This window comes from Paramormyrops kingsleyae, chromosome 1, assembly GCF_048594095.1.
Source record: "Paramormyrops kingsleyae isolate MSU_618 chromosome 1, PKINGS_0.4, whole genome shotgun sequence".
Classification (NCBI taxonomy): Eukaryota; Metazoa; Chordata; class Actinopteri; order Osteoglossiformes; family Mormyridae; genus Paramormyrops; species Paramormyrops kingsleyae.
The window spans coordinates 31632745-31656188 of record NC_132797.1 but is presented as its reverse complement, the minus strand read 5'-3'; the positions used below and the strand labels follow the sequence as shown (position 1 = coordinate 31656188).

General features: G+C 45.7%; 1 protein-coding gene across 5 annotated transcripts in view; it reads left to right on the top strand.

Moving 5' to 3' along the window:
• The window catches only part of pard3aa (par-3 family cell polarity regulator alpha, a), a 208249-nt gene that overhangs the window by 18139 nt on the left and 166666 nt on the right, over nt 1-23444 (top strand). For all 5 annotated transcript variants that reach the window (XM_072713762.1, XM_072713767.1, XM_072713759.1 and 2 more), the window contains exon 2: nt 8693-8794. In XM_072713762.1, coding sequence (XP_072569863.1) covers nt 8693-8794 — 102 coding nt within the window. The remainder of the gene's footprint in view (nt 1-8692; nt 8795-23444) is intronic.

The window sequence follows — 23444 nt, the reverse complement described above, 5'->3', positions numbered from 1 at the left end:
CAAACACCTTTGCCCAAGAGATAGAGGAAGCATGCTTGCGGTCTTATGGCCTGATCCTTTTTGGTCATACTGATTACCCCACACCTCTGCTCTGGCATTATCCTGGAATGCTGTTGGTCAGGCCACGCTTGCTGTAGCTTTTGGGGGTGATTTATGTCTCCTCCTTGCTATAGGCTCCACATGGCTTCTGTTTTAGGAATTTTTTGCTCTCATGTCATGTTTCTGTGAAGGTTCCATCAGACAGTATCTTCTTCTTATCTGTATCGTTTATTAGTTAAAAAATCAATGTTGTCGGATCCACCGGCTCTCCCAGTCCTGGCTGGGAATCGGGATTCTCAGGGTCACTTCCACACCTCGTGGGTTTTCCAGCTACTTGTGGTGTGTGAACCCAAGCCGAAGGGAGAGACTCATCTTTCTGTTTGAATGCCGGTCTGGCCAAAGGGGCTGAAGGTTGTGAAATGAGGATGGGGATGAAGAGATGAGTAGCTGCATCTGACCTTGCTGATATAGCATGTGCCAGTCCCTCACATTTCTGAGAGCGCTTGTTTACATCGTCGCTCCACTGTTTCCCCTGAACCCAGCTCTTTACAGATTTCCCTGTGGGATCCTGGGGTCCATATTCTTCCCCAAGAAGAGGTAACTGGATCAGTGCTGCCCTCTCCCTGCAGCCATGGGAACTGACTTTGATGATCACCAAAGAATCAAGCTTGCATAATGCAGACTCTTTAAGACTCATTTCATCTTCTACAACAGTTTGGACTGTTTTGCTGGTACCAGCTGGGTGCCCAGGTCAGCCAGCTCCTAAGCTCATAAGGGCTTCAGTTTTAATTTAGGTTTTCCCATGGTGCTTTTCATTTTCATTTATTTATTTACGGTTAGGTTACCATCCAGTTGATTTCTAGAAGTACATGGATTTGGAGTTTGATTGCAATCAGCGCCCTTAACTGAGAACAGCATGGTTGTGTTGTCACCATGTTCGCCTTCTTGGATATCTAGGATCTCTGGCAGGCAAACACTTGTTTCTGAGTCTGTAGGTGCTCCAGTCAAGTGAGCAGATGATCTCCTTTGGTCTGTTCTGCCTCGTTCAGTTTGTGTCAGTAAGTCGAGACTTAAATGCACAGTCATGGCATCTCACTGTGTGAAATTAGCGCGAAACATTAAATCACGCATCAGTAGTTGTTTTTAGTCGTTCCTTTCTCTGCCTGTATGGAATCATCATTCGGCGAGGCCTTTCTTGATATTTTCAAACTGCAGATTTATTATTATTGATTCCTTGTTATTATTAATAATAAAGTGTGTACTGTAGCCCCTGAGATGGATAAGAGCTTCATCCGTGATACAGGGCATCACTGGTACTCAGACAGTGTGGTTTTTTTTCACTAGTTTATCTCATGAATCCTTTCAAAATCACCTGGCTGGTTTTAGTTTGTCGTTGCAGTTAATGCTATGGAATGAATAAAAAAAACAAATAAAACAAAACAAAAAAAAAAAAATAGTAAACTCACTTTGGGGTAGCGGTGACTGATCTGAGGACCTTCACCAGACGTAAGGGTGGATCGCTCCTCTAGGCTCAAAATGCTGACCACCGATGGCTCTGAAGCTGATTTACTGAATTCTGTGCCAGTAGCCGATTTCCTCTGTGTACCTGATGTAGCTGTAGGTAGAATATCTTTTAAGGCCCTAGACCAGTAGTCTTTACTGCATGGCCCCCCGGCCACTGGAGGCCAGTGTAGTGGCTGGTGACTGAATAAAAAAAATAAGCAAATTATCCTGACCAGATTTATTAATTTTTAATCCAGATGCAATACAACTTCCCCCAATAATGTGCAGCGACGTAGTTAACTAGCAATCAAGTGAAGCAGCCTGAAGATACTTCTGGTTAGCCAGCTTTTAAAAAGTTGTCACCACTTATCAAAATTTCAATTAAAATAAAATACCAATAATGACTGTTAAAAAAGATGGCTCATCAAATTTTAAGCTGGCCAATTTTGGGCGAATTTGTCTTTTGCTTTGTTTTAGACCTTGAGCATGGAAAGTACGATGGGCTATTTTTCTTTAATTCTGACCGACGCAGGTGAGATTCGGGAGCCGCATGTCAGCTAGTAGCCAGGTGTTGTGGACAGGGACGTAGAGAGAGTGAGAGTTTCTCGCAGGAAGCCCGGGGGCATGTGGTGAGCCTTTGCGGCGGCGAATGACAGGAAAGCCGGCGATCGCATTAGCGAGATGCCAGAGCGTGTTTCCAGCCTGGGGGGAAGTCCGCCATCCTTTCACTCGCTTCCTCAAAAGGCCGTGAGGTTTGTTCAGACGGGTGTCAAAGTGCTCGAGTGGCTTGATGCGTAGCTCAGTGGGTTATGAACAGAATGTTGACTGGAATTCCAGGAACAGCAGAGTGACTTCACCGCTGGGCCTTTGAGCACGGCCCCCAATTGCTCCAAGGACTATTTGATCCTACTTTCACAGAAAATATGCATTACATTGGACAGAAGCGTCTGCTAAATGAAATATAAAGTAAAATTAAGTGAATTAGGTGTAGCTGTGAGCTGCAGAGGTTGGGTTTATGGTTGGGGGGGTGGGCATTTGCCTCTTTGCATGTTCCAGCATGCCCGCTGTCAGTTTGCATTACCCCACATGCATGCATGCGATGCGAACTCAAGCGAGGACGTCTACACCTTCCCGACCGCACACGGATACACGCAGGGCAGCCTGTGTATGGGCCACACGGCGCGTGAACTAGCACCTATTACCATGGCAACAGCAAACACAATTTGTGTTTTTTTTTTCCCCTCTGAACTACTGTTTATGCACAACATCATTACCGGCATAGGGGCTGGTTACCAAACAACCAGCTGGCAGGAATCGGGCCTCGTAATGCCGTCTGATACCGGATGGTTTAAAAGCAAAGCTGCTCCTTGGGACCGTGAGTTTGTCTCCGAGAAATAAGCTCCTTTGAAAACCCCGAAGGAGTGATTTTAGTGGCTTGTTTTGTTATGTAAGTGTTGTGAACATTTGCTATCTGTGAAGCCCCCTGGTTCCTGATAAACGGTAAAGGCCACAAATCACACAGCTTTTTTTTCTTTTTTTATTTCAAAACACAGCCTTTGTTGGTATCCTTTGTCTTTCCTGCCTGTCTGGTCCCTCCTGCCAGTTATTGCCTCCATCAGTCTCCCTCAGTGGCCAGTGTGACAGGCAGGGTGTTGGTGGTGAGTGTTATCTTGCACTCCGGTGCAGGCGGGTGAGTAGTGGCTCCTTTGTGATGCACGTGCCGCTATTCCCTTTACGCCCGTGTCATGTCTGCATGGGGGAAAATGTGCAGGAACATAACGGCGAGTCCTGGGATCGTCCGCGACGTTCTTGGGGAATGGGGCCGTGTGCATCTGGATAACTGAGCTGGGAGGTGGAGCGTCGCTCTAAAGACCATTACTGGGTTGTCATTTTGCATGGCTTAATGCAAAGCCTTGAATGGTTTGTCATGTACAGTTACACTCATGTGAAGTGAAATGCTTGTTTGCTCAGCTCCCAGATTGTGAAACAGGGGACTTAAGGAGGAGATTAAACATTGAACGATGAACAATAAACAATGATCATAAATGTACAATTAGCAGGATAGTGTCAGGTGGTAGTGCAACTGAAAATGAATAAAAAAGTTAGTGTTTACATATGTAATGTACAGTGGGAACACTTAAGAAGCTGGGCAAATACAGGTACAAATGTATGCACAGGTCCTAGACGTGGTTACTTGTCACGTACACACAAAATGCTGAAATACCAGGGTTATGAGTAGAGGTCAACCGATCGATTGGCCAGAAATAAAAATCCGCTGATATCAGTGCCGTCTGGTGGTCTTTCAAATAGGAGAAGCTGGCTAGTTGCCCCCCCCCCCCCAACCTAGTCTGAAATAAGTGAACACACTATACTAACCTGCTAATGAACGAACATCAATAACGAAACAAGGAGAAAACTCAAGAATGCCATATTTGTTATTTACAGTAGGATATGCACAAATGAAAATCAAAAAAATGAAAAGACTTCACTTGCTGAAAATGCGCATGGGACTGAACTTGAAATGCCCTGATGCTGAAGTATCATTTCAAAATGTTGTCAATAAAAAAGAGGTGCAGACAGTTCCTCCAATCATCATGCAGCAGCCCAGAGTCCTGGCCCGCCCACTGGCCCATTCTCTCCCCGAGATGCCGAGCTTCCCTGGGAATGAAGCTTTGAAGCATTTGTCTAACAAATGTCTAGCTTTGCTGCACTGGAAGCAGAAGTGCCATTGAATTCCAGTGAAGCTGCACTTCAGTGGGTTTAATTGGATCGTGCTGCCATGGCAATGTAATGTATGACAAATAAAATAATCACGGTAGACGACCTGTGAGAAACTATTGCTTATTCTGAATGAACTAGCCAAGAAGTTGAACACGTTAAAGCACACTCTTTGTAATAGCCGTGTAAATACAACAGGACATATTTGATAATTTTTTGTGACATTTTAGAGGAGGAGTAGCTTCCCTTGTAGTCTTGCAGTCGCCTCTGGCTGATGTAGTGAAAGCTGTGTGCGATGTGTTCGATTGACGCGCAGTCACACAGACCACTCATTTCATCAGTGTTGTAGTGTGATTTATCAGCACCTACAGTAGTGAACCTGCGTGACAACCAAAGTAAGAGTTCTAAATTCCTCCTACTAACTTCAGTTTCACTTGATGAATAACATCGCCGTAAAGCCAAAACGATCTCAATTTTGAAACATTGTTTTGTTACTTTTGTCGGAAATTGAATCATGAAATGATAGTAGCTGTGGTTATTGTTTTTATATTCGTTTTTAAAAATGTTACATTGTTTAAATATGATTATTTAAAGTTAAATTATTATTGTTTTATTAATGTTAAATATTTTGAAGTTAAGCAGTTGTGTCACTCATTAATTTTTTCCTTTAAAAAAATGAGCCTTTATCAGTCATTAGTCCTCCCCATCCCCTAAAAAATCAGTATCTGCAACAGAAAAACACATATCTGTCAAGCTCTAATATCTGTCCGGTGCCTGTGGAAAGGTGCGATGCTCCCACGGGCCGCTGTCCTCACTCTGACCTGAGGGCCGGCTGTAGGCACCTGCCCACGCCTCCTCCGGCAAACACCCACCTCCGGATAGCTCGCTTGCTCCCCTTCCAAAGCAGCAGCATGAGTCCTGGCAGCAGTGAAGCAGTCCCTAGCCCCTCCTGAGCCAGTGCCAGGCTGCGACTCACTCAGCCCGAGTCCCAGAGAGGGGCAGTGGCACAGCTAACGATGGCTTCTGTGTGTTAGCAGCTTAGCAGCCTTGGCAAGCAGGATGCTGCCGGATGAGTTTGCAGCACTTGGCTTGCCACCGCTAATGGGTGCGTGGTGAAGCTGTAGGGCTGTTCCCTGTGTTAGCTGAATGCTAACGGCTTACGGATGTTCATTTCTGATGTCGTAATGGTAGCTCCCTCCGTGAATTAGCGGATGATCACAGCTGCTTGTTCACGGATTATGTAGTCGCTAATATACACACTCATAAGGCCACTTTCTGTAGCAGCATCCGTCTCCCATCTGTGTCTTCGGCTTTAGCGTAACTTTTGTACAGATGTTCAGTAAATACTGAGGCTACTTGCTAATCTGTCTTTATCATCAGTGATGTTGCAGCATGTTGCATGTGTGTCTGGTTTCTGTGTATGATGCGATGCATGTCCTTCCTCTGCCTGTTGCCATAGCCTTCTTGTCCGTTAGCATAGCCTTCCTGCTTGGCTCCCATCATCTGTTTAGTCTATTGGACTGTGTCTGCTGACCAAAGTTACTGTCAGTCTCCAAAACGAGGAGGAACCTTGGTTACCCCATGAGCTATGGGTTTGGGGTAGGGTTGTTGCGTAATTTAATATCAAGGGTATAACTGCCCTTTTCGTTTGAATCCAATGGCTACGCACCGCATCCGTGACGCACGGGATAGTGTACTCTGCTGCTTTCTTGTCTAGGGAGAATGTTCTTAGTCAATATGTAACCATGGGATGAGTGGGGTGACACTGCAGCTCTGGATTGTTTCTCTGTGACATTGGGGCTGCTTCTCTCCTGGCTGTCTGTCTGGGTTCAGAATCCCGTGCTTTAATTCTGTCCTCTATAGGTACATGTTTGCTCCTGTCATCATGCAGTTAGTCCTGTAGGGAGCAGGTTTTCAGTGGGCCTTATAGGTCAGGGAAATACATAAAACCTGGTGAACAACAGTATATAGTTTAATGATGGAGCATAAACGAAGCATGTAGACACAGAGATCAGCCTATAAGACCACAGCTGGAGGGGGTCCTTTGGTGTGTGTGTGTGTGTGTGTGTGTGTGTGTGTGTGTGTGTGTGTGTGTGTGTGTGTGTGTGTGTGTGTGTGTGTGTGTGTGTGTGTGTGTGTGTGTGTGTGTGTGTGTGTGTGTGTGTGTGTGTGTGTGTGTGTTTATTGGTCCATTTGTGAAAGGTGGCTGAACTGTTTCACCCTGTGCATGCCATGTAAGACATGTCCTCCTGCACAATGGAAGCTCTTCAAATTATCTCCTTACTTCATGAATGAGATCTTTGTTTTTGGAACCTCCAGTGTGTGCTTTGAGTTCCCAATGTATGTTGATATCCTTGGATAATTTCAGGATTACGTTCCCCTTCTGCCAATAGGGGTTCCTCAGCCTGATCTCCCAGACCTCCGCTTGTCGCCAGAGGGGTGATTCTCATGACTTCTGCAAACTGAGCTTCTCTCATCCATGGGTTTGGTGTCAAAAGTGCAAGATGAGAATAAAGAATTGGCAAGAAACCCCCATCCCCCCCCCCCCCCAAAGTGGTCGTTTCACAGCCATACAGACCCCACCCTAGGTACTGTCTCTGCAGTTTCTCTCAGAATGGTCAAACCCTCAAGTGATAAACCCCCCCCCCCCCCCCCCATGCTGAAGTATTCCGTCCTTAACGGTGACAGCCTTTTTAATTGAATTAGGGGGCAGCAATTAAGTCTGGGATTTACCTCTTTCACCCTGGTTTTGGTTCCTGGTGTGACACAGCATTTTATTACCTTTAATAATTTAATTTAATTTCTGTGCAGAGCCCAGTGATTGAACGTTGTGCAGTATTTTCATAAACAAAGCAGAGAGATCACAGGTACTAAGTTTAGTATACCAGTGCTGCCTCATTATCCCGGTGCTATCAGGCAACCTGTCCTTCAGGCTTGGTGAACAGTGCGGCGCTCGTTGCCTTTGGCCTGGCTCTCTTGCTGTGCTGCAGATTTCACGCCCATGGGAGCTGTTGATTGGACAAGAGTGACAGGGTTCTGCCATAGCCCAGATGGAAAGGATAAAGGATAAAGCAGACAAAGGCCTGCAGCTCGTGTTAGCAGAATGTTAGGCCATCATATGTACATCTAAACAATGAAGGAGTTTGATAAGGGAAAAATTAGCATAAGAGTAAGCTGAATATGATAAATAAAATGATGTCTTATACTTCAAAGTTAGTGAAGCCCCATTAAAGTTCCACATTGGGGCTTTTCTTGTATGCTTTCTGGATGGCTTCTTGACAAACAGCAGCGGTTAACGTGTTTCTCTGCCTCGTTGGTAATTAAACAACCGGTGTCGACACGGACCCCGTGATGATTAACAAAGAACCAGTTAACCCTTCCTGGGTGACGAAATCCCTCCTGACCAGCCGTGATCTCACAGGCCTCTCTAATGCGCCACTGATTCATAGATTAAGCACCCCCACTTCTCACTATGGAAACGGTGGGAGGGGGGATTTGAGGTTCTTCTGGTGCTGGCAGCCGTCTGATGGTGTCTGGTGGTTAGTCGGGGTGGTAGCTCCTACTCCATGCCCCCCCCCCCCCAAGCACTTTTCAGCTGATATTTATGTTTCTGGTTGGTGGGTGGGGGTTAGGGCACGACACTTGACATCTGGCTCCATCAGTCACCCCCCCAGTGGCTTTTACGGGTCCTGGCTGGGTGCCCTCTGGGACAAATTCCCCCACTTAGAGCCCCATCTTTCTCCAGAGTTACTGTATCCTCTTCTGCCGCTGAAAGGCTTGATACATTGGCTTTAGCGACAGCATGCTAGCCAACACCTTCCCAGTGTGCTGGATGTGTGGGAGGCCCATGGGACACCAGGACCAAACATAGTGCTGTCAGCTCCGCCCGGGAGGAAGGGGGGTAAAATAATGGTCCAGGGGTAATCAGATCAGCATGGTTCATGATGCAGCCTTCTTTTTCGTGTCATGCCTTTTTTGTTTAATGCTTCGTCTGCATCAGGGGGCATGGTGCGTAAAGCGCTGGACGTGTAGCAGGATTAAAATGGTGCTACATCACTGGCAATGTGTGGGTCAGCTCATAACGATGCTGTGACTGTAATTGGAAGGTTACTGGTTCAAATCCCAGGGTCTTCAGAGTGATGTCACTATTGGGGCCCTGGTCTAGGCCCTTAACTTCCAGTTGCTCCAGGGACTTGACCCTGCTTTATCAAAAATACATATCATTTTGGGGAAAAAAGTGTCTTAAATAAAATGTATTAATGGGAATATTCTGTTTAAAAATGTACGACAAATTATGTGATGATGATGGATGAATGGATATTCATGGTTTACCACCCAGAAATATGGGCTTGCATGGATGGTCCTGGTGATACTGATGCCATGGATGATGATGTAGATGTTGCTCACTGATGTGCTGTCTCCTTTCTCGCAGGAGCCCGGTTATTGGTTGCAGGTTCACCGCCTGGAGCATGGTGATGGAGGCATCCTGGACCTGGACGACGTTCTGTGCGACGTGGCAGACGACAAGGACCGGGTAAGAGGAGGCATCTGATAGGCATCAGGAAACTCTCCACAGGCTCTGCCGCTCTTACTTTCCCTGGGAAGAGTTGCCCTGTTTGTGGCGCCTTGGAGCAGATAGTGATCTGGGAAACTGAATCGCCGTGTGTTACTCGAGTGTGCGAGTTAATCACTGGGAGAGCGTGCTGTCTTGGCACCTCACTGGTGACTCAGAGTGCATCATCCTCGTCTTTGGCTTCTCTCCTTACTTCACAATAATGCACCGTTGGAGAGACTGATTTCCTGGGTATCCGTCACTTATCAAAGTGCTCATGTGTCTGGCAACCTGCATTTCCTGTTTCTCCGGTCATGGAAGAGTGGGAGTCTTATTGGCTGACTGCAGGTGGTTGTTAATCTGTAGCTGAGGCTGTGTGTGTGTATTTTGGCAACTGAAACAGCACTTCAGGTTCCTCTAGAGGGTCGTCTCCCCTTACTGAGGTCCTGTAGGATCTTCTATGACTGTGAGGTGACTGAAGAACACCAAGAAACATAATTAGGATTAAAAGAGTGCACATGCTATGCCTGGATCTAGTTTTTAAGAATGCGTAAGAACGTGAAAGCTGTTCATAGCGACCCCGCTGATATTTTGCTGGACCTGTTCTGTTGGAATCTGTGGTTTATTAAGCAAAGCTGGCATGTTGAGCAACCAGACAGCAAGGCTCCAAGCCCTGCAGCACATCCCACACACCTCTGGCTATGTGTGACTGCCCCCCCCCCCCCCGCCCAGGACACGACTCCCCTTCCCCCACCGCTCTGATGTAATGTCGTCTGCCTCTGAGGGCAGTCCCAGGCCTTGGGAGAGTGCCCATTTTAAGGGGAAACCTCTTTTAGTAGGGGTTACTACACCAACAGCTCTTGAGGTGGGTGGCACTCTTCCAGAAGAGGGCCAGCGCCTTGTTGAGGGTCACAGTGGTCTGGCTGGGCAGGGTTGGAGCTCATGAGAAGACCCCTCTATGTGCAGCACAGGGGTGATTAAGCCTGACCAGCCCCACCCCTTCATTGTTTGAGTCATCCGGCGCTCATCTCCCCCTGAGATAATTAGGCCGACACCCCCCACTGGTCTTGGATGACAGCCTGGCTGCCCCCCACCCTGACTTGATACTTCGTCCCATGTCTTATACAGCCAGCAGACACCTTCTTTGTCTGTCTGGGGGGGGGGGGGTCTTATGGATCAGGGAACAGCAGTGATATTAAAAGCATGGCTGCGCTTTGTCTGCTGCTCAGCCGAACGTTTTCTTCATGTTATTGCAGAACAGACGCACGCTTTGGCCTGGTGGAGCCAACGGCACTGCCAGGCTGGATCCGTGGGGGGGCACTCGTGCTTCTCATTTTATAGCTTTTAATGTCAGTTGAGGAAACCCATATTTCCGGACAATTGCTAGTTAATTAATGGGAGTAGAAGTGGTGCATATGAGTGAAGGGGTGGGTGGCTGCCTTTTTGATGGGTTCCCTTTGCTGTCCATTGTCTCACTATGATGGGTGCCACCCCCCCCCTCGGAGTTTGTGGGTGCATGGTTCATCCCACAGATCCCATCTCACCGAAGTGGGCCTGGTGGAGACTGCTGTGTGAGTATAAATACTTGGATCAGGAGCTGATGCACAGAATTAGATGGTAAGCCATGATGCTTAGGCCCCAAACACTTTACACTGTGTAACCTAAACAGGAACCCGAGCACCCTGCCGACGATCAATGTGATGTGGGCTTGGACAGGTGGTTATTGGATCTCGCTGTCTCTGATCAATGATAACGTCCTCAAACCCTATTACCAGCATCTACTTAGCTGCCAGACAACCATGAAACGTCCCATAATTCACCTTTCCAGATGGAGTTTGTTGTTCGAAGGAAATTTCCTCCAAATTGACCCCCAATACTCCCACACACTCCAGCATCTAGCCAGATGACTGGGATTGAACTCTTCATTCCAAGATCAGCAGCTGGGTGGCTTTGCATTCAATAGGATTCTTCAACAAAAAGGAAATTCATGCTCTTAGACACAAGATAATACTTATCAAAGTTTTGGGTCCTTGATTGCTTCCCCTTCTTTTCCTTATAATCGTTGCCTGATAAGTGTGTTCCTGTGTGGCGGAATGTTCCGGACCCTTCATGCAAACCCAAGTGGTAATTCTTCCTGAATCATCTTAGAAACTGTGGTGTCCTTGCAGATGCCAGGAAGTGTGGCAGGCGGGGTGCGGCCTTGCACTCAGACTGTTTATCCAGGTGAATGTGGGTTGGGGTTGCCTTCCTTATGTTGCTCCCCCCAGTGCCGTGGCCTTGATGCTGTTCTCCAGTCCAGCCTCATGCATCAGACTCTTGCCTAGAACCCCCCAGTCTGTAAAATCGGGATACTCAGACAGGAGTCAGTTATTATTTATGATTGTTTTTTCTTTACAGCAGACAATACAATTATATCTTTTGTCGTGGGACCAGTTTGTGCCTGTCCTAAAGGTATTGGTTTAAATAGGAAGTGATTGTAAACGCTGACACACATCCTTGAGCAGGTCACCATGTGCAGCCAGGGTGATACTGACACGATGTCACCTTCACACTCACTGCTCTTGAATCTTGACACTGTTCACTAGGGCTAACTGAACTTGGTTTACTGCTTATAGGTTGTTCTGGAAATGGTGTGTGAGTCATAGGTCAGATTAATGACCCCCCTCCCCCCCCCCAGTACAAAAGACATTATGTTCTGGCATTTTTGAGTAATTTGGAGTGATTCTGACAATCACTCAATCGGTCTTTATTTATACAACACCGTACTAAACAACTAAGTGCTTTACAGAAAATAGGAATTAAAATAAGCATTTGAATCCCAATTTTGAAATGTTCTGTTAAGAATATCCAGACTCGAACAAGCCTAAGGACTTATCCATTAGCACCATTTAAAACAATATTGCATTAAAGAGTTTTCAAAATGGTAATTAAATCCTGAGTTAAACTTTATTTTAAATATTAAAGTAGTGTCAGATGCTTCCTTTTAAGGTGGTTGAGACAGATTTGTCATATTACCTGCGCAAGTGCTGACCATGGCCCAACAAAGTTTACTGATAACTTTCCTTTGTGAAACATCTCACTGTACCACTTTGTTTTATAACCTAACCTGATCCCATCAAGGTTTCTTTTCAGTACTTCTGGTTCATTTTACAGACTGCTTGTGAGTAATCTCCACCAGCCCAGAATGGCATATTAAGCCAGATATTTTGACTTTGGATTCTTTGTGTTCTCTGTCTGTTTAATAAAAGTTTTGTATAGTACCTGTACTTGTCTTGTTATGTGCACCGGTGGGATGAGCATACATGTCCATTCAGTTCAGAGTCAGATTCAAGTTCTAAGTATACCAAAATACTAAGTCACTGAATAACAGCAATTTTAAGTGATGGAAATATAAAAAAGATTTATTTTTTTCTGTTAAAATCATTAATACCAGTTCTTGCTTCCCAATCAAGCGACCACTATACTTTGCTGTAAATAGACAACATGCTGTAAAATGGTAAAATGAAAGGACCAGGCAGTGCTAGAAAATATTATGCGGTGCACGCATGCTCAAAAATACTGAGCATGCAAAGACATGCGAGGTACAGATTGGGCAGGTGGTACGGAATGGGTAGTGACACCTTGGATCCGTGCTACATTCGCAAACCGACAGAATGACTTCCTACTAGATGGCTATGTCGACTGGCCAAATATCAAGTATCTCTACCTCAGGGTTTCTTTCATGTGTGACATATTTGAAAAACAATTCGGTGTGAGCTGTCGGCATGCAGGGCAAGGATGTGTGGTACAGACTGGGTAGTGACACGTTCATCACTGGTCATTTTATGCGAAGTTTGAAAATATTAGTAGGATGACATAAAAGGTTGTGACCTCTATTTGCAGGAAAAGTAGATTGTGAAAGTTTTCAAGATCGATCATGACATAAAACCGTCAGATCGCCCACCCCTTATTCTGAATACTGTTTAATGTAGTGCAGTCCTTGGGGAACCACAAACGGTTCATGTTTTTGCTCCCTCCCAGCTAGGGTTGCCACACATCCCTTATAATATGGAATCATCCCGCATTGGAAAATAAACTGCTATTATACGAGACAGGTGGCAAGCCTACTCCCAGCTCCCTGCCAGACGGCAAGACCCTCCCAAGTCCCAGTAAAAACATACACTGTCTGCGACTCCCAAGGACCGGATTGGGAAACACTAATGTAGTGAAATTGTTCCTTCTTTTTGGAAACTGTGGTTTTTGTCAGATATACCAGCGCTTAACTGTTGTTGACATGAGACCTCGGCTAGGCTCTCATGTTGAGTGACAGTGGCATAACCCAGGGTGTTGACCCCTTGACCTCAGCAACCCCTCTGCTTGCGGGCCATGCGCTCCCTGTGTAACATCTCAAAGACAGCCGTCACTCCAAGTGGCCACCTGTCACCGTTTGGTTGTTAGACGTAGCCTAGAATGATCGAACAGCCTTGGGGTGCACTGTGGTAGAGCCCCTACTCGTGGAAAAAAGTGGCTGAGTGTTCAGCATGTCTCTCCTCCTTATGGGTGTGATACTCCAGATAAGCTGACTGTCTTCTGGTTCCTGGAAAAGCTTTTTTTGAAGTCATCATGTCAATACATAAATTCCCCCCATCTGTGGAAATGGGAATTTGATGACCAGTATGGAGTGAATCCAGCCTCAGTATATCCGAGTCCTGTGTAATCCTGGGAAAGCTCACTTGTTTTCCTGAGATTGACTTAGGTCACATGCGTTTTTGATTTACTCTTTTATGATCAACTTTCGGTCATCTTATGACAGGCTAGGATTGAAGGTTCTTTTCCAGGCAGTCTGTGTTGGAAGTGCTGGGGAACTGAGGAAGATGTAGGGTGCGGGCTAGGCTTTGGCGATGCATCTTCACCAGGGGCTAGAATGGTTCTTGAACCCCACTCAAAAAGGCACTTGGAGGATACAATCACTTACGACGTTAAAATTAGCTAGTTAGCTAACAAGTAGAGTCTAGCTATCTGGTTATCAGAACATGCAATGTGTTTATTAAATATTTAATGTAGTGATTGTGGCCAACAGCAGCCTGATATAAATGAGTGGTTTGAGTGGTGGTGAACACTGCTGCTGGTCTTCACAAGCTCTCGGTGACCCCTTCTGAGGAATATGATGGTACCAGCTGACTCCCACCGCAGGGACACCCCTTGGCAGATGTCCCGACATGACCGGCAGGGATGTGCCGGCACTCGCTGACCCGTTGCCATGTCTCTGCTGTGTCTGTGTGCCCCCTCCTTCCTTGCCTCCTTTCTCTTCCTGCTCCTCAGCACTTCTGTGGCTCTTTGGCCAGAAACCCCAGTGGCAAGCAGCAGATGTAGGCAGTGTTAGTGGCATCAACTGGGCCCCCATCCCAGTGCATTTATTAATTATTGCTGTGCTCGGTCTGTTCCATCAATCAAGACCACGAGGCCGCTGTCACTGTGCGCGTATCACCTATGGTGCCTCTTATCTCAGAATTTAAAGATGCTAAGATGTCTCTTGCTGAACCATCAGGTGGGGATATTTGGAAACATCTAAATGAGTATCAGAACCACTTTTGCAACTCTGATGGCAATGTGTCTCTGCTCACAAAAGGTTTGCTGGTTCTCTGTTGCCCTCTATAGGCTAAAACCAGACCTATTCCACACTGTGTCAAATGGACTAAAAGTTTAATATTGTTAATTTTGTTTGGGGTATTCAGCTTAGGTGGTCTTTGTGCCCATGGTTGCTTGATTTGGTCTGTGAAAAGGCAAATTTATACTTCGCTTTTCCTTGTGAGTTTTTAGTCCACGCACAGGGTGAGTGACGTAAATTTCATTATCAGGGGTTTGCGCCGGATAGTGCACATGAATCCTCGATTTTCATGTCCACCAAAGATCATGTGCATCAGTGTGCATCAACTGTGCATGTGCAAGGAAACTGACTAGGTATTTGCTACAGGTGGCAGCTCTGACTTTCACAGACCAGAGGTCAACCAAGAAAGAGAATAAGAATTGTTGCAGGATGTGCGGAGGTATCCACATAGCTAATTTTTACTGTCCAGATAATTTATACTATCCAGACATTATACCGTGGTATTATGTATTTTCAAAAGTAAAACTATTCCCAGGAAATCATGATAATAATTTGCTGGGGAGGGATCCCAGTTACTTTTGTCATAAGGATTTAGGATTTGAAAATACCGCAGTATGCCATATTACCTTAATACCTCCCAAGCCTAGACTCACAACTTTAAAAGTTTACCTGTTTCACTACACTGCTTGTATTTGTGTTTGTTGCAATACATCTGCCCTCTCTTGGTCAGGTGCAATATCACTGCTGTATGGATTCACCAACCACAACCATCTGAGTCGACGGACAAATGTAGTATGAACATGAGGTTCTGTGTGTACAACTGTCCATGGAACATAAGCGCATGCAGAAAAGTGGGATATGAACTAGGCTTAATGACCTCATCCTTCTTGAGGGTCAACACTTTACTGGGGCCAGGGGTGGACAAACTTCTCAGGGGACCCTAGACTGACATGAGTCTTGAGCATTTTTTTTATTTGGATCTAAAAGAGAAATGAGACAGAATTAAAAATGATGGCACATCAATAATATACTAATCAAAGCATAGGGTGCCAGTGATTAAATAAATAAATAAATTACTGATCAGGGTGCGTGCTGGAGTGCTGTCAGAAAAATGTACAGATCGGGGGGCGGGGGGTTGGGGTATAACGCCGGCAGATTGATCAACTAAATTTAAGAAGCTTGACCATTCCCTCCTTTGCCGAGGCCCTAGGCTGTCGCCTAGGATACACTTTGCCTCACTCCGCTGAAGGCTAAGGTTAGTCTTCAGTTTTTTTTTTGGATCCATTCGTTCAGTTGTATTCTTTCAACATGTTTACAATTTGTTAACCATTCTAGTTGGATAGATGTAATGTTGGTCTTGTATCATTGCACTGTTATCCACTTCTGTTAGGCTACTTTGTGCTGGTTCACTTGGAAATGAAACAACCAATAGCATACCACTAGACTCCAGTGTGAAAAAGCTGGGTAGCGGTATGTGTCAAAGTAGGAGCAGTCTATTACTGTACATCCAGGACAGGGCAAGTTTGCCTGTCCTGAAAACTGTCCTTAAAATTCAAAGAACAGATGTTGCTGTAATTTAAATCATCATTTATCTAATATACATAAATGTAACTTATGGAAATTCTGAGTTTATGTGCCTTATGGTAAGTCCAGCCCCGACTGGAGTACTCAGGAAATTCTTTGATAATTAATATATTATAGCTAATAGATTTAATTGTAGAAGCATGGCTTTATTATAGATAATTGCCTATAAGGCAATGCTGCTTTGTAAGATAGTGTGCTTTGAAGTGGAAGCTCCGTCCGTGTCTTGCGTTCAAATGTGCAGATAAGGCAGGCATGCCCTTGACTGGCTACACGTCGTGCTCGACTTTGATGCAGCTGCTGATTTCGTGCTGAAGAGCCGCTTGAAGTGTATTCTCAGTCATCCTCTCGCATCGTTGGCGAACCCCGCGGCCGAACGCACCGCTAGCCTCTGTCTCTATGGAAACCAGCCGAAAGCTCGAGGGCGCGAGGTCAGCGGCAGCCCGCCACTTTGGATCAGCGCTGGGGCCGCCTCGCGCGTGGGGGACGCCGTTTAAAACCGCCCCTATTGAAATTATGCGCTGATGCAGCGTGTTAGTGAGGTGTCTAGCTTGTCATTATTGGGGATATTATACAGATGACGAGAGATTGCGGTCGAAGCTTCCCTTGTTGCTGCGATTGCATAGCAATCACGGCTTTCTCGCCGTAAATCTCGGAGCTGGAATTCACATCTGGCTGGCTCGAGATGCCGCCATCGAGGCGCTACGGTGAAAACAGCGGCTCTGCATCGGTCCGGACTTGTTTTATGTTTTGGTCTTTCCCCATCACCAGACGACACGTATTCTACCCAGATAACCACACGCGTCGTCTGTCTCCAGACAAATCACTACTTCAGTGCCCCTTTGGGCTTCTGGAGGTGTTTGGGAGAGAAAGCGACGCATCCGAGAAGATGCACGTCTTTTAGGGTTTTATTGATTAGACGCTGAGCCATATAGCCGAAAGTAATGGTAAATATTTAGAGAATTCAAATCGTGCCCGAGGCTGCGTGAGAATGCCGTTTTCTGTGCTGTTCTAACTTTAGTTCAACTGCCCCTCCCCCCTTTTATCTTTTTTTTGTGAGACTGTAACAGTGGACCTGTGTAGTTTATTCTGTTACTGACATTAAGTTAAAACAAATAAAAAAACGGACATTAGATCACTTCAATATGGAGTACTTACTTGATAATTCTAATGCGGAATCATAACTCAGGCAGGCGACGGGAACACGTACGGGACTTACAGTTGACAAATGGAGTTCTCTCCCTTTGCGTTTGGACAGATGGATAATTTCATTTTATTTAGTTTGGCTCCAGCTCTGCTGGCTGAAGCGAGAGCCCAAAAACGCCTGCGTCACGCTTTAGCTCTGAGATATCGCTGCGGACTGCGGCTGCCCCCTTCTGTTAGAGAAATGCAAGTGCGCGGTTAGTATCTCTTACTATAATTGCCCTGTTTTGTCTGCCGCTGTCATCTTTTTACGGCTGTCACGAGGGAAGACCGTGCGCTAAGGCTGACCATCCAAATAAAGAACAAACGCATCATTTGCATGAAAGGGCATCATTTTAAAAGTGAATGAGTCAGTACTGCAAAGGATAACTTTACTATCAGTACAGAATGACTGCAATGCAAATGCATGTTAGAAGAAGACATTCAGGTTTGACAGACTCACCCAGTAATGCGAGGTTAGCCATAAATAAGTGCCTTAGCTTAGCCTGTCTTTGTCATCACTTTGGCTTAAATTATTATTATTTTTTTTATGATTGCTGTATGTCAAAAATAATCGCTGCTAAAACTGTTAGCCCCGTCGCTTAGCTGCATCATTTTACATAATACGGTACATATTACCAATTAATGTTAATTATTTTTGTGAATGTATTGTGTATTAGAGCTGAACCGGAAAAAGTTCATATTTGCATATTTTAAGGTTTTGCGATTAATTGTGAGCTGACAATTAACTGCATAGCCAAATTGAAATTTCTTATCGTATAGTATCTCTGTGGAATACAAAATATTTCCATACTGCAGGAAACGAATGTATTTTCGAGACCAGTTATTGTTCACTTTTCTCCTTTTCGCTCACTTTCGTTTAATTTCTCACAAATGCGCACAAGATCTGAGTGAGTCCAACAGCAAGGACGATGAATGGTTGTGATTGTACCGCAGAGCGCATGTGGAGCTCATGCAAAAGCACCAGCGGTAAACTTTAGAGTTTACAAAAAAACAAACTAGATAATGGTGAAAAGGAACCATCATTAAAATTGCAAAGCTTGCTACGTTTGGTTTCCTATGACACAGTAAAAATGTTTTGGCGCCACGCCGCCACTTATTGATGGTTTGAAACTTTGAACGCACAGTCTTCGCGATGTGACAGTTGCATGTGCATGAAACGCCCATCGCGAAAGCCTGTCAGGGCGGTACAGTTGCACAGTAACTGTCGCAGCACACCGCCGCTATGGGTTTATGGAGCTCTCATGTTCACCCCGAGTGTGCGTGCTTTTTCGACGGATCCTCCCGTTTCCTTCCACTATCCAAAAACATGCAATTTAAGTGAACTGGAGTGCCTAGATTTTCTGTATGTGTGTCTGAGTGTACACCCATCGCAATAAATATATAACACACACACACAAAACCTTTATTTTACTAGGCAAAGCATGAAGAACGGTTTCTGATTTACAATGACACCTTGGCAAGTGCCAGAAAGCACTTGTAAAACAAAACGAAAACAATATAATAAAATAAAACCCATAACAGAATGATATGATTATAAACGATTACTTGATGAATGGTTCGATTAATCGGTAGATTTCTCAGTTATTGATAGTGGCAGCCCTACTTTTCATCATGACGTCTATTTTCTATTTTTTCCCCTTTTTTGTTGTGTCTTTTTAGCTGTAGTAAATTGACACGTAGTAGTGTTATTTCAGAACTGAATGCTTCTGTCTTTTCAGGGAAATTATTTTTAGTTTACAAAAATTGTAGTAAGTAAACTTATTGCATTGAACTGAGTTTTTAGTCACATTTTGAGTTGGCTTTATTTCAGCTACGACGTTGGGTTTTGGCGCCCCCTTGTGATGATCAGCCTGTGCGCCGCGCCGCTCGCGGCTGTGGAACACAATGCTTCGTTGTATGCTGCTTACCTTGCGCAGTTAAGATCGTGGGATATTTCGCAGCAATAACCACGTTTCCCGCATCAACAAAAATAACCTGAAACCCCAATTACCATTAGGCCGAAACTGTGACTAATGATGATGCTTTTGTATCAAGATACACTTGTGATTCGACTCTGATCTCACACATGTAATGAAACGAGGGCGTAGTTTTCAAGATTGCTGGGGACCTAATCAGCCCGAACCCCCCACCTCCGAAACATATGTGATACTCCTGCAGTATTGGTAGGCGCCTATAAGGAGAAGCATTGCAGCTAATTAAAGCAACAGTACATTTTCTATGCTTTAAAAGTTAGATGTGCTGTAGCGCCGCTTAACTTCTACTTTGAACGTCGCAGCTACAGTCCTGTAACTTTGTAACTGCACCGGATTACTGGGATTAGCCCAATGGCCAAATGGTCAAAGACTTGATTTCCTCTGTCTCCAGATCCTTTTGGCATAATATCATACTCAGCGGTATGAAGAATCAGAGGCACAAGGGGCTGTCCATCACCTCGAAGACAAATCACTACTCCTTACTACACTCACTGAAACAGCATATCGTGCAGCGATGGCCAAAACACCATCATCTGGCGCCTATACTTGTAACTGAAAGCTTTTTCAGAGTAATGCCTAATGTGCAGCATTATATCAGGAACAGACTCTCACAGCCTCTGGTACAATCCTCTCCCTGTTTGTGGATCAGTGTAGGTGGAGTGAATTTATGCTAACTGCAGTCTGAAACCTTGGTGGAATAAATCAGCCCTTACTGGTATGAGCAGTTGCAGTCTTTTTACCTGATTAATGATTCTTAAAAAGCTCTGTATCCGTAAGTTCTAATAAGTATGACTGAGCGCCTTATATTCCAGACAGTAATTCAACACAAGTTTGCAAAAAATGTATAATTAGCCTTGTATTGGAGTCTATATTTCAATCACGTTGGTCTCCCCGCCAGCAGTGAAAACAGTGTGGCGTGAGTCTTATGAAAAAACGAGGGTTTTTGTCCTGATTTAAGAAACGACTGCTGTTATTTCCACCTCCACCTGGTCACTGAACCCACTTTGACCATTTAGCACGGACTGAAAATGTATGATAATCCAATTGCAGCCGGGGGAAAGTCTAATTTCTCTTATTTACAAAGAGTTTTTGGTATGAAATGCAGCAGAAACGTAATGCCAGCTACCTGAATGCCAGATTTCTGCTCTATTTTTGGCAGTTTAAGTGTGGCTTACACTCGATGCTGTCTGTCTGCCAGCATCAGCATCAGTAAAACAGGAAACGCAGTTCGGCCAAAAATCTCCGCTGCCAGGAACAACTGATGTCGCATGAAAACAGAGACCGCAGTCGTTTCCTTCGCCAGTCCTTGCAAAACGACACAGCCCATGAACTTTGCGGACTGGTCACCTTTCCGGGCTGGTTAGCTTGTCTCGTGGCGAGCAATTGAGTCCCTGTTTACTTGGTTTCCGATAGCAACGCCAAGGAAAGCACATCGTGTGCACACTTTAAAAGCAGAAGTTGGCAGTAGGAGCGTCCCACACATGCTGCTGTGTTTATTTGCATATGGAAATGACGGTCGGCTTCAGTCGCAGTCTGTTGGATGTCGCCCTTGACCTCTGGGTCGGCAATGTGTCTGTCAGCTTTGATCTCGAACCCAGCTGCGCAGATGGGAAGAGAACCAGAGCACTGCCCCCCCCCCCCTGGTTGCCAGGAGCTTTCCTGCAGTTTCCAGGGTTGCTTTGGTGTCAGCAGTCCTTAGCATGCCCAAGGGCCCCGGGCCCCGTCACCATGGAGCTAGCTCTTCTCTGCTTCTTCCACTTGCCTGAGGGTTCATCTCTCTGGCCACGTGGAAGCTGATGAGTGCAGACAGGCTCTGAGCGAATGGATGGCTGTCGTGGCCCTGTGGAGGAGCTGAGTGACTGGGACCCGGGTGAAGATGGGCCCTGGTCCGGTCCGTGAGATCTAGCCTTGTCACCTCCGATCGATGTGCTGAATGTTCAATTTCCTCCCGCTGTTCTTGCACTACTGTGTCTGGCAACCTGTTTTTTTATTTTATTTTATTTAATTTGTGGTATGTGTTTTATATATGTACCTGCAGGTCGTGGCTGAGAGTATCCATGGTGCTGTTACCATGGTAATGTCACTATGACGTACCGAATGTCAGCCTATTCCAATCACTGCAGTTTGTGTGACTGGCAAGAAAGAGCTGTCTGTAGGTGTTGAAATTCCAGATTCTGTAGAAAAAGAACGCATCAATCTTTTACTTTCACCTCCAAAGAAATTAAATATTTGATTTAGGTCACTGAATAACAAAGCAAGTTTGTAGCTTGTAATTGATATACATACAAACCCACTTTACTATTCATTAGTCAAGTCAAGATAGATGTGTTTCTTATTTTCAGATTTCTAATTGTTTATCTGCCATTGCCACTGGTGTGTTTTAAATTGTCCATTGTGGTAGTGTTATAGAGATCTGATCATAGATGAGTATGGGAATATTGGTTTGGGAATGCTTTTAAGTTTAGTACTACATGTCCAATGCTAGTATATTTGAAAGTTTTGTAGTAACGTTCTGCAGCCACTAGGTGCCGCTAAAAGCTGCATAATATGGGATTGTTGACAAGCATACTCAGAAGCTTAAGCCATCCCTGCTCCTGCAAGGCTCAACAACTAAAACAGCTCCACGACTCTTAACTTGATTTTTTTGTTTTTTTGATATTCTGTACGAAATCTGCTTCCAACAAAGGTAGCTGGGTTTAAGAGATCTATCGTGTGAGACATTTAAAGTAGCAGATGAACAAAAGGCCGCAGGGTTGCATCCGCACTCCTGGGGCGAGTGCTCCTCCGGGAGTATCCAGACAGCTGTCTCCACGGTAACTAGAGCCTCACTCGACTCACTAGGTCAGGAGGTCCCAAGCCGTCTCCTAACATGAGAGGGTTGCCTCTGCAGAGGACTGGGCGCCCTGCCAGCCGACCACCGGAGGGCGTGCTCTCCTGAAACGGCCTCCTTACCGTTTGAGTGTCATTTCTTGTGTGACTTGGGCCTGAGCACTAAAGCCCCTGGTTTTCACAGAGATGAGACGGGCAGTTTTAAAATTCCCCACATCGCGCGTGAACATGTGACTTCGGTCTCTGCGGACATGTGGTGCCGGGACTCCGGTCAGACTGGCCGTGGCGGCCTGGAGCACGGCGCCAAGCTGGCACCGAGGTGCTGCCGGCGGGTAGCGGCTTGGGATCGTGCTGAGTGCGAGTTCCTCACACATTAAAATGACCCACTACTGTTTAATTCGATGCCTTTCTCTCTCTCACCACCCCCTGCCCTTCATTCGCTCTGTGTTCCATACTGCCAAGCGTAGTGATCCCCCAGCCATCACAGATACCCATTCTTCCTCTGCGCTGCTCCCACGGGCCGTTCAAACCTGGGCCTCAGGCCGTCCAACAGCAGAGGCCTGATCTCCGAGGGCCAGCTTCAGGACGTCAGGTTGATTCTTTCTGTCATCTAATCAATGCTGTGTTGACTTGCATCATCGTCAAGGCTGCGGTCCCACAACAGGAGTCAGCACGTGTCTGTCTGTCTGTGTGTCTGTCTGTGTGTCTGTCTGTGTGTCTGTCTGTGTGTCTGTCTGTGTGTCTGTCTGTGTGTCTGTCTGTGTGTCTGTGTGTCTGTCTGTCTGTGTGTCTGTCTGTGTGTCTGTCTGTCTGTGTGTCTGTCTGTGTGTCTGTCTGTGTGTCTGTGTGTCTGTCTGTCTGTGTGTGTCTGTCTGTCTGTGTGTCTGTCTGTGTGTCTGTGTGTCTGTCTGTGTGTCTGTCTGTGTGTCTGTCTGTCTGTGTGTCTGTCTGTCTGTGTGTCTGTCTGTGTGTCTGTGCGTGCCTGTCTGTCCTTATTTTCTTTCCTTCACAGCACCATGGATCTTGGGTAAGCAACAAACCCAGTTATGATTGTGCTATTTTTTTTAATTCATTTTTTTCTTTAATCGGATATCCATACTGTTCCTGGACTGGCACTACATTACCACATGTGATTATAGCGCCGAGCTAATAATTTAATGATAAATAATGCCCCGGGCGAGGGGCTCAAAGCAAGCACATTATCCCCGCTCGGCTAATGCTGGAGAGAGACATCCGTCTGCGCGCTATCGGCCCGCAGCACCTGTTTATCCCGCCGGAAAATCCAGCCCGATTGACACTTATCCGTGGCCACTGATAAATGGGTGTAATGCTGAAGTTCACCATTGGAAATGAGACGTCTTTTTAGTGGCTTTTTGGGTTGGTGCAGCACAGAAATGCACCTCCAGCTCACCGCACCCCGATAGCTGACCCCCGCCCCCATCTTTTATCAGGCCCC